The sequence below is a fragment of the Trichosurus vulpecula genome, chromosome 5 (genome assembly GCF_011100635.1).
Source record: "Trichosurus vulpecula isolate mTriVul1 chromosome 5, mTriVul1.pri, whole genome shotgun sequence".
NCBI classification, from domain to species: Eukaryota; Metazoa; Chordata; class Mammalia; order Diprotodontia; family Phalangeridae; genus Trichosurus; species Trichosurus vulpecula.
The window spans coordinates 102,884,858-102,897,310 of NC_050577.1; the positions used below are offsets into that span (position 1 = coordinate 102,884,858).

At 39.2% G+C, this 12,453-nt stretch overlaps 1 protein-coding gene across 1 annotated transcript; it reads left to right on the top strand.

Moving 5' to 3' along the window:
- Nucleotides 1-11,166: 11,166 nt before the first annotated feature.
- Nucleotides 11,167-12,099, top strand: LOC118850979 (olfactory receptor 2F1-like). The gene has a single exon (XM_036760582.1). The coding sequence runs from the start codon at nt 11,167-11,169 to the stop codon at nt 12,097-12,099; it is 933 nt and encodes a 310-aa protein (XP_036616477.1).
- The last annotated feature ends 354 nt before the right edge of the window (nt 12,100-12,453 follow it).

The window sequence follows — 12,453 nt, forward strand, 5'->3', positions numbered from 1 at the left end:
AAACTGTGCTGGCAGCCTTCTTGCTGTTGGGCTTGTGTTGGTCTTTCACCCCCACAGCAGATGCTGAATTGTTGCAGCAAGATATTGGAATGGTTTGCCATTTCCTCCTCCAGGGGATTAAGGCAAGCAGAGATTAAGTGACTTGTCCAGAGTCACATAGCTGGGACATGTCTGAAGCCAGATTTGAACTTAGGTCTTTATGACACCATGCCCAGCACTCTATCAACTGAGCCATATAGCTGCCTTCTCCTAATTTTAGAGTTCTCCAAAAGTGGAATGGATTACCAGGGTAGGTGATAAGATCTCCTTCACTACAAGTATACAAACAAAATCTAGGTGACCATTTCTCAGACAAGTTGTAGAGGTGTGTTTTTGTGGAAGCATGTGTTGGGCTAGATGGCCTCTGAGGTCTCTTTCAACTCTGAGATTCTGGTATTTTATTTCAGGCTCCAAGAAAAACTCTAGGCTAGACAAGCAATAGAAACAGTTTTCTCTGTTTTCCTGACTTTCCAGTGGGATGAACTTTACATGTAAAATACCTGCAGACCAAATGGTTAGAGTTAAATATTATCAGTAAAGGGCTCTACGAATACTATCATTACTGTTGTCATTATAGCGTTCAAAGGTCCAAGAGTTAAAGATTATATATATATACACACATATATATATATACGTATATATATACACACATATATACACATTATATAGATATACACATTATATATATATAATACACATTATATATATATTATATATATATATGCACCCTCCTTTCTCCCACAGCCATCACCAACTCTATTATTATTGTTCATGAGTATGACCATATGAATTTGCTTCAAGGCCTTGTCTTATAGAGGCGCAGTCATCGCTTCTGCTCCACCAAGAGCTGCCATCACTCAGTCCCAGGTGGAGTAATAGGGACAAGAACTTTCTCTTTCTCTAACGCTCAAAGGGCTCCTAGAGGAGTAGGGGTGAAGCAGAAATGGAGAAGTGTTTGTTGGGCTAGGAATCTGGAGCACAATTAAAAGTTTAGATAAAATGTTTTCAAAGTGTTTATTCCAAAGGGAATTGAGAGGAGGGGAAGCTGTGAGCACGGAGAAATAAATGTTTGAAAAGAATGGAGGGAAAAAGGAAGAAGAAGGCGTTAGAATAGAATAATTGCCCTCAAGGGACTCAGCCCTAGTGAAGTTACCTGCCATGAAAAACACACAGACACACACACACACACACACACACACACATACACACACACACACAAGCTCTTAGGGGACTGAAAGAGAAGACATCTGTTTTAAAATCTGCCTTGGCTGAATTGCTGCCCCTCCTGTGAGACCTGTCTGCTGCCCAAGGCAAGTCATTGAGACCAGGTGAGATACTGCGGGAAAGGGATGGATGAAGGTGAGAAGGGGATGAGATACTGACCCACCTAGGAGCAGCAGGAGCTGCCCTGTCATTTCTCACTGCCCATAAGGGGATATAAATACGCAACATAAATCACTGCTTGGATGCAATTCCTCTTCAGGTTTCTCCTCTGAATCAGAACAGACTGATCAGTCAACCAATCAATCAACACTCCCATTGACAGAGTGCATAAGGGATGCAGAATCTTCTAGAAAATACTGGGAAAGAATACTACAGAAAATAAGACTTCTGTCCCAAAGAAACTTAGTTTAACAAAGATACCAAATCAGGATGGGCTCTGGCTAAAGTATGCTACTTCTCCCTCTCAGTTACAGAATGAAGAGGGCCCCAGAATTCAATTCAACTTAGTTCAATTCAACAAGAATTCATTAGGGATTTCACTACCTTAGTCTCAACCTTGGGCATCTAGGTGGCATAGTAAATACAGTACTTGGCTTAGAGTCAGAAAACTCCTCTTTCTGAGTTCAAATCCAGCCTTAGACACTTATGTGACCCTGGGTAAGTCACTTCACTCTATTTGTCTCAGTTTCCTCATCAGTAACATGAGCTGAAGAAGGAAATGGCAAACCACTCCAGTGTCTTTACAAACGAAATCCCAAAAGGGGTCAAGAAGAGACAGGTATGACAGAAATGACTGAACAGCAACATTGAGTTATTCGCTCCTATCCTGCTCTGCTGAATGGAGCTGCTTTGCCTCTATATTAATCTCATTTATTAAGGCCACAGCATTACCTAATGACTAAACAGCAATAACAGCAACACCTCAGCACTAGTTTTGCTAGCTTTGAGCCAATAGGGGGAACCTCAGGATCCAGTCATTTTGAACAGAGAACGCCAATGAGCTTTATCTCTATTGATATGATGTCTCCTAACCCAACATATTGCTGACGTGACTAAATTCGGTTCTGAAACACAGGCACCTGTAGCAAAAATCCATTTCTTGGCACCAAACTCCACTGCTCCATGTCTCCGGTATGTGCTCTTGAATGAGCAAAGACCAAGGGAATATTTGTCCCTTTTTCTATCTTTTTCACAACTATAAAATATCTGAATACAAAATATGTGGATATCTCCTAGGATCATAGAGCTGAAACATCACCTAGTCCAACCCCTTTATTTTTTACATAAGGCATAGAAGGACAAAGTGCCTTCCCCAAGACCACATAGTTAAGTAATAAAAGTTACTTCTTCTGCCTACGAATTCAGTGTTCTTTCCACTATAAAATGTTGCTTCTCAACATTGACTGTTACAGTACTATAGTTATGAACCTAGAATGGTTGCACTGGAAGGAACTTTAGATATAATGTAATCCAAATTCCAAATTTTATAAATGGGAAAACTGAAACCCAAAGACATAAAATGATTCTTCATAAATAACACAATTGATTACAATAATTTTCATATAATATAATGACAATAACATCTAACATTTATATAGCATCTCCTATGTACCAGGTACTGTTTTAAATGCTTTACAAGTATGATCACATTTGATCCTGGGAGGAAGGTACTATTATTATTCCCATTTTACAGATGAGGAAATTGAGGCAGAAAGTGCTTAAGTGACTTGCCCAAGATCCAACAGCTAGTAACTGTCTGAAGATAGATTTGAACTCAAGTCTTCCTGACTCCAGGCCCAGCACTCACTCTATCCACTTGACTACCTACCTTCCTAACCTTTAACTCATGTCTGTTGATTTTAATAGAATAATCACAGAAAAAGCAATAGAACCCAGATCTCTAACTCCCAAGCAAAGGCTCATTTTCCCACACTACACCAGTTTTTTAAGGGTAAGACTATTCCAGATTAAGAGGGGTCATTCACCATCTTGGATTCTGGCTTGGTTCTTATCACTCTCCCAAGTTCCAAACCTTTTCTGACCTCCTTCCATTCCCCATCAAAACTCAGCCATTCTTTGTCCTGTTCATTCAAAACTTTTCTTTCTCTTAGGTGATGCTAGCAAAATTATGTAAGCATGCTGATTGGTCTTGATGGGTAAGATACTTGCATTTATATATGGGCTTCTGAATACAGATTTAATATGAAAGGATTCATCCAGTAACTTCACCTGCTTTGGCTGAATTTTCAAGTGATCAATAAGGTGTTTGAGGATAAGGCAGACTGACAACTCCAAAATCATACCCAATAAATGACTAACTACTGTGCTGATGGATAATGTAGACTCTTCTAGCAAGGAATGAGATGTTAAAATCCCAACCACCAAACACTCAACTTTGACTCTTGCAAACAGTGGCTCTTTCCCAGTCACCAAAAACCAATTTCTATCCTTAGATATTTTCACGTATCCTGGACACTTCAGAGGTGAAATGTTTAAGGCATAAATGTTGTCTTGGGCTATATTAATATAATCATGAAATTTAGAACTAGAATATGCTTAAAAGATAGACCATCTGGTCTAACTTTTATATTCTAGATAAGAAAACTGAGACTCTGGAAAGGGAGCTTTCACCTCAGTGAGTGGGAAAGCTGGAATTTGACTTCAAGTCTTCCATTGTCAAATCTATCTCTTGTATCTCTATACAATACAGCCTAGAAAAAAATAGAGCATTCACAGTGGGGATGGTGATCATTCTCTGTATTCCTCCATGATTGTAGCACAATAGAGCATCTTGTTCAGTTCTGGGAGACACATTCTAGAGAGAACATTGGCTCGATGTAACACGTTCAAAAGATGACAGTCAAGGTATTGGGTGATTTTGAAACCATTACACATGAATGAAGATTGTTTGATGTAACTTGAGATAGGAAGCCTTAGGAATACCCAGAAGAGCATGAGGGCAGTCTTCAAGTTTCAAGCAGGGAGACAGATGGTGTTTGCTATAAGAAAGAGCTTCCTCACAATTAGAATGACTCAAAAGTTAGGTGAACTAGAAGCGGTAAGTTACCTGTCAGTGGAGGTGCTCAATCAAGAGGCTGGCTGATGACTTGGATGTATTGTAGTCATTCAGTCAACAGGCATTTATTAAGAACTGACCATGTACCGAGTGCTATGTGCCAAGCATTGGGGAAACAAAGAAAGGTAAATACAAAATTTCTGCTCTTAAAAAACTCATATTCTAATGGGGTGAGACACGTAAATATCCAGGGACATACAAGATTTACATAGCATAAATGAAAGACAGTCTGAGAGGAGAAAGCATTAGCAGTTGTGAGAACCACAAAATTCTTCCTGCAGAAGGTAAGATGTGTTGACTCTTGAAGGAAATAAAAAAAGCTAAGAGGCAACAATACGGAGGCAGAGTATTCCAGGAATAGGAAATAACCATTACAAAGGCATGTAGATGAGAGATGGAGTGTCACGTTTGAGTAGCTACAAGTAGGCCTTTGCAGCTAGATCATAGAGTACATGGAAGGGAATAAGATAGCAAAAGGCTAGAAAAGTAGGATAGAGCCAGCTTATGAAGAACTTTGTAGAACTATCATATCTGGCAAGGCATCCAACTCTAAGATTCTATGATTCAATAGTTTTAGGCAGACAAAAGCAATAGATCACCTTGGAGAGAGAATAACTTTGGAAGAGGAAAACAGAAACTCAGGCTGAAGCACTTCTCCATCCTAATGGGGACCTACTCTTCAGCTCATCGTGTTTCGCTTTAAGAGTTTCATTGTTCAAAGCTGGATCAGAAATGGCCGGAAATAGGTATATAGTGAACGATATTGTAAGAAAACACTGGATTGGGAATTAAAAGATTTAGGTTCAAATACTAACTCCATAATGTGTTTGACTGAGTTAGCAAATTCACTTCTCTGACCCTCGGTTTCGTCACTGGAAACAAGTGAGAGGATTGGACTAGATTACACCCAGAGTACATTTCAATTCTAAATCTGTGATCCTATGACCATATCATTAGGCAATCTTACAAATCTCTTTCAACTTTCGAGTTTACCCAAGGAAGTAAATGTGTTTAATGGGTGTACACACACACACACACACACACACACACACACACACACACTAATTTGTTATATGCTAGGAAAACCACAACATTCCTGCCTTTAAAGAGTTACCTTCAATAAGAAGGGGAAAGACATGGTCAAAGATATGTGTAACATAAGGTACAAGGTGATAGGGACAAAGGAGAAAGGAAAATTTGAGGAGGAAGAAGCCATTTCAAATGAAGGAGTTGGGGAAGCTATAACGGCCGAGGTGACACCTATACCAAGCCTTGAAGAAAAACAAGGACTTTTAGAGATGAGGAATTTCATTTCAGCCATGGGGAACAGCCACATGTGAATGGCCGAAGGTATAAAACTATAAGACAAGTTAGAGGAAGCACTAGTGAGGCAATTTAACTAAAACATGGTGTACCTAAAGGGGAATAATGTAAAATAAAGATAGAAATGTGAGTTCTAGATGTGCCCCAAGGATATTGTGGAAAAATTTTAAATGTCAAGCTAAGGGGGTTATGATTTGTTATCCTTTATATAATTGGGAGTCCAATGAGAGTATGATGCTAATTCTTGCTCATCAATAAAATGGGGGTCTTGGATTAGGTCATTTCTCAGGTTCTTTCCATTTCTAACTTTCTATTCTCTGTAATGCTATAACAGCACTCCTCTCTAGGACTGCTTGTTGACTGCCAGGTTTTCTCCTTTTTCTTCCTAGTAGAACCTTAGTATATTTTTAATTTAATTAAATGAAATAAAAGGAGCAGAAGAAGGCGAGTAAAAGGAGAATTTGATGTGTAAATGTTTTTCTCAAAAAGTCAGAAATTCATTCCTTCGTAGAATTCCCTCATCTTTGCCTCAGAAACTCTGGGTTTCTTTAACGTATAGCTTAAACTCTACCTCTTACAAGCCTTATCACTACAGCTTTTAAGGTCTTCCTGTCTCCATGATATTACCTTCTATGTATGTTTCTGGGTACATATTGCTCCCCTCCCACTACAATGTAGACTCCTTGAGAGCAGGGATGTATTTGTTTTTTACTTTCTATAATCCAGTGCCTAGCAAAATCTTAGACTCATAATAGGCAATTAATAAATCCTTGTTGAATGCAGAAATAAATGAACTAGCCATTGAACCATTGAAAGAATAAATAATGAATGAATGAGCTTGGCTACTCTCAGGGCTCTTTTAGTAGTCTGAGTCTATTAGTAGGTTGCTCAGCTCCTGTATACCTCCTCTCCACTACTACCTCCCCTCTCTCTCTCTCTCTCTCTCTCTCTCTCTCTCTCTGTCTCTCTCTCTCTCTCTCTCTCTCTCTCTCTTTCTCTCTCTGTCTCACACACACTCACACACACACACACACACACACACATACACCTTTACTCAAATTGTATTGTGTCAAACTATTTTTTATTTCAGTTTGCTTTGGTTCTGTGACTTCTATAAATCAAACTTTTGTCTATTTTATTTTATCTTGTTTCAAAATATGTTCAAAAATATCTCTGATTCAAACATAAGAAATCTAGGAAAATAGGAAAAGCCTAAAGATGAGAATTAAATACCTCCAATCCACTCTCATTCACTGTATCAGACTGGACAAGATCGCTGTGTGACCTTGGTTATCACTACAATTCAATAAGCATTGATTAAGCAATTGCTGACCACAAGACACTGTACTAGGCCCTAACATGCTAGGAATACTTTTTTTTTAAAGAAAGCCCAGACCTGTGATTACATCATTAGGGAGAATTCCTAGTGTGGAAATTCCCTTCATGGATGCAAATAGGCAATTGGTCTAAAACTTGCAATCTTAGAAAATTAACTACCTGGAACAATGAAATCATACATGACTTATCCATAGTCATACATCTAGTGTACATCGGAAGGATTTGAATCCAAGTTTTCCTGACTAAAGGACTGCCCCTTGTCCATTACGCCATGGTGCCTCTCAAATAGACAAGAAATAATAGTTAGCATTTCAATAGTGCTTTAAATTTTATAGAGGTCTTTTCATAAATTATCTCATTTGATAGCCTCAATGAGCTGGTGAGCTAGGCACAGTGGAAAGATGAGGGAAATGAGATATAGAAAAAGTGCCCATAGTCATACAGCTAAAAGGGGTCAAAGATGGGAATAGAAAGACACACACGATGCAGGGCTTGCTTTCAAGGAAAATCTGATAATAGTGAGGATGGGAAGGAAGGATAAATGCACAAATCACAAATCAATCCAAGGATAATGTGAGAAACATATTCCAGATGTATCTGTGCAAAGTGTTATAAGAATTATGAGAAATGATTAATTCCTTTTATCTGAAGGCAAAAGAAGATGTCAGAGGAGTCTTCTCTCTCTACCTGTCAGTTTCCTCATCTATAAAATAAGGGGACTTGGACTAATTGATCACTAAGGTCCCACCTAGATGAAAAATCCTGTTATTCCAGTAACTTAATTTACACCAGCTGTTCACACTACAATACATTTCGGAGAAATGCTGTGGTCAAGAATAAGTAGAGTAAGCATCATGATTTGTTTCATTTAAGTCAAGAGATGAATGTTCTCTCTGTATTTCACACACGCACACACACACACACCCTAGAAATTAGTAGATTATCCCCGTGTCCCCTCCTGAATAAGGGTGCCACACTAGATGGTTTCTGAAGTCACTTACAGCTCATGATCCCATGAAAGTCCCACCTTTCATTTCCCAGCCATCCTCTAAGGATATAGGCCATTTTCTAACAGTTACCCCTCCCCCCTTTCCACTTTATCAGTAGCTACAACCAAATCCTGTCCAGGTCATTTGAGATCAAAGGTACCCTGGCAGGGTGCTGGAATAATCCAGGGAGGGGGAAGGGTGATAGTAACCTTGAGTGCAATTGAATAAAAATGAGGGGGTGGTGGGAGCAGAAGGAAAGAAGAGAAGAAAAATTTGAAAAACCATTGGTATATGTTTCATCTGTTGTATAACAGAGTTAAGGTCAAAGTAATAACATTATTTTCCAAATAAACACACAAAATGAAAGTTATAACCAATTAGTGTTCAAGTCTTCCAACAAGTCTTAACAAGCAAGTAGTTGGCACACGAGCATTGTCCATAAGTCCAGCATGCATCGGCAGGAATATGTGCATATAATGACTTGTTTACAGTATAATACTATACAGTTATATGACATAATATTATGTCATCAAAATTTCAATGGAGAAAATAACACAAATTTAGAATAAATTATTAAATTTAAGAAGCATCATTTTTAAAGAAATTCATATATTTTTTGGAAATTAAAAAAAAATTTAAAAACCTTACAGGGTTAAAGAAAGTAAATTTCCAAGGACTCTGGCAGTAGCCCAAATAACTTGGGGAACCTTTGTTCTAGCCTATCTTCTTTCGCTTTTTTGACATGGTTATTCAACTGATGCATGAAGGAAATTCATTATAGATAGTTTGCTTAAATGTTAGCAAAATATTTGGCAAAGTATCTCATGCTATTCTTGAGGAAAGGACAGAGATGTGGGCCAGAAAATACCCAGTTAGGTGGTCTAGAGCTGATTAAATGGATGGATCCGATGATTGGTTTTTCATGGTTCAATGTCAGCTTCAAAGATGTTTAACATCTTGCTACTTACATTTTTATCAATAACTTGGATATAGGAATAGAAGGCATGCTTGTCAAGTTGGCAGATGTAGAAAGAAGGAAGACATAGTTAAAACACTGGGTGACAACCAGGATTCAAAAAGATAAGGTTAGAACACTGGACAGAATCAAGTAAGAAGGAATTTAATAGGAAGAAATTGTTCTTGGGTTCAAAAAGTCAATTTCCCAAGTATAAGATAGGAGAGGAAAGGCTAGACAAGAGTCAGTTTAGAAAAAAACCTCAGGTTTTCGTGGTCTGCAAACTTAATACAAGTCAGTAGTGTGATATGGAGGCCAAAAAGCTCATGAAATGGTAATCGGTATTGAGAAGCGTAGTGTCCAGGCCTAGGGACAAGGGTCCAATTATAATGGTCAGATCACATCTCAAGGATTGTATTCAGTTCTGGGTGCCATGTTTTAGGAAGGACATTAGTAAGCTAGAAAACATTCAATGGAGGAGAAGCAGAATGGCAAAGGATCACAGGGTTATAGATTTTGAACTAGGAGAGATCTCAGAGATCTTTAGTCCAGCCCCCTCATTTTACATACAAATGAGGAAATTGCAGAGGAAGGTTAAGGGATCTTACTCAAGATCACACAAATAACACTGTTAAGTTAGTGTCAGAGGTGGGAAGGCCTCAAGATCCTCGAATATGAACATTAACTAAAGGAAGTCAGAGTTTTTAGCGTCTAGAAGACTTAACGGGGAGAATATAGTAGAGATAGCTATTTTCTGGCATTTTAAGAGCTGTAGAAAGACAAAGGTCTTAAATTTGTTATTAATCCCAGAGGGCAGTACTAGGAGCAATGAGTAGAAGTTGCTGGCTGTCAGAAAAATTTTCCCAACAAAGACAGCTATCCAAAAGAGAAATGATCTCTCTTAGGAGGCAATGGGTGCCCTCTCATTTGAGAAGGCCTCATTTGAGGTCTTCAGGTAAAGGAGAAATGTTACTTGTCAGGTATGTGTTTTAGAGAGAACTCCTATTCAATCATGGGCTGGCCTACCTAGATGACCTCTGGGGTCCCTTTGAACATTTCTCTGACAACCCAAATCTTGCTGCTATTGTCATCAATTTGACTTTACTCTTTCCAGTCTCCAGCCAAATAATGACCAATAACAATATTTGCTCTTTCTGGGCTGAGCAAAGACAGGGAGGTAAGAAATGGTAGAGAAGCAGTTCAGGGCTATGTACTAGTACATTGGTATTAAAGAACATTAGAGTGGGAAATAACATTACTAGGGTTTCTTAACCTAGAAATTTATTTCTTTTAATTTTGACACATGTATTAAAATAAAATTTATTTCCTTTATATTCACATGTATTTTATGTTTATACATCTTAAAACATTATGCTTAGAAAAGTTCTATGGGCTTCACCACAGGGTCAAAAAGATCCATGGCATCAAAAACAAAGTTAAGAATCCCTGAGTCTAATGTTCTCACTTTACCAATGAAGGACATGAGATGCCAAAACGTAAATTATAAATAATTCATTACTGGCAGAGTCAGGATTAAAATACATGGTTTCTGACTCCAACACCAATGTTCTTTTCATTATATCATAATGATTCTCTAATGGAGTGACTTTTGTTGAATCCTAAAATGTTGTGTTGGAATTTATCAATACAATTATAAGACTGAAAAGAAACGGTGGTGTCATTTTTGAGATTTTATTTTCCAGGGGGACTGGTCAGCAAGGGAAAACAAAAACAAAGAGAGGCATTCTGTCTAGTGGCCCCAGGTCTTACGAGTGAGATGAATGACCCTCACGCTGAAAGTCTAGAAAGACTGGGCTGTTATAACTCCTAAGAGCTTAGGTTTTCTCATATTGCTGATTTCATCTGTGATTAAGCATTTTCAGGACAAGCGAAATATTGGTGCACTCATCTTTTATCAATTTCTTGTTTAAATAGTCAAATAAATGCCAAGGATTTTCTAATAAAAAAGAATAGTTTGAAGAACCATAGAGATAATTATATTTAGCAGCCTAAAAGAGGGGTCACTTTTATCACTCAAGGATTAACATAGGGGGGGTCAACTAAAAGTTTCCCCTTTGAATCCCTGGTCAAGAATCTCAAGTTAGTGCCCAGAATAGAGTCCTATTCAATTTGGCAGACTTAAGCAGAAGCCCTCAAATGATATGCTCAGTGGTATTTTGCTATTGCTTCCCTTTTTCTGGCAGCCTGGCCTTTGCTATTCCATGGGGGGCGATAACATGACCTGGGTCAGTGAGTTCATCTTGTTGGGACTTTCTACTGACCAGCAGACACAAGTTGGGCTCTTTGTGGTGTTTGGGGCCACCTATTTGATGACCTTGCTGGGCAATGGGTTGATCATCCTTCTGATCTGGCTGGATGCTCGACTGCACTCCCCCATGTACTTCTTCCTCTGCAATCTCTCAGTTGTTGACATCTGCTACACAACCAGTGGGGTCCCACAGATGCTAGCACACTTTCTCATGGAGAAAAAGACCATCTCCTACACCCGATGTGCAACCCAGCTCTTCTTCTCTTTGGCTTTGGGTGGAATTGAGTTTCTACTGTTGGCAGCAATGGCTTATGACCGCTATGTGGCAGTCTGTGACCCCTTGCAATATGTGATGGTCATGCGCAGAGGAATGTATGTGGGCCTAGCCATAGTCTCCTGGCTCATTGGCCTGGTCAATTCAGCGGTGGAGACAGCAGTCACAATGAGACTCCCCACATGTGGGCAAAATGTTTTGAACCATGTGGTCTGTGAGACCGTGGCCATAGTGAGGCTGGCTTGTGTAGACATCACCTTTAATCAGATTATCATTTTAATATCTAGTATCATAGTGCTACTGATGCCTTGCTGCCTGGTTTCCCTCTCCTATGTCTACATTGTAACAGCTATCTTACGTATCCGTTCCACCCAAGGACGTCGCAAAGCCTTTGGGACATGCACCTCCCACCTCACTGTGGTTTCCATGTCTTATGGGATAGCCCTGTTTACCTATATGCAGCCCCATGGCAGTGTCTCAGCTGAACAGGACAAAATTGTAGGGCTATTCTATGCTGTAGTAACTCCCATGCTCAACCCCCTGATTTACAGCCTCAGAAACAAGGATATGAAAGCTGCCCTGAAAAAAGTGATAAGAAAGAGCTCAGCCTGAGAAAGAGAGAGAAATTATCGCTATACAAAGGAGGGAAGAATTCCCTATGAACAATAGGGCATGGACTCAAAGTGACCTCTGGAAGGATGGAAAGGTACCGAGGATCTGCAGTGTGGGTACTTAGAGGGAGAATGGCAATAATGACCTTAGACACTTTGCTAAATGGCCTGGTATGACGGCAAAGAGCCCCCCTTTCTTTGAGAATATGATCTACCTGTGTGACATTGAACAAGCAGCTTTAACCTCCCTATGGTTTAGACCCCTCAGCTGTAAAATGAGGGAGTTGGACCAAATAACTTCTGGGTTCCTTCCCCAGCTCTACATCAATCCTCCTATGTCCTATGATCTCAATCT

Coding starts and splice junctions, on each gene's coding strand:
- LOC118850979 (XM_036760582.1), top strand. CDS start 11,167: ATGGGGGGCGATAACATGACCTGGGTCAGTGAGTTCATCTTGTTGGGA.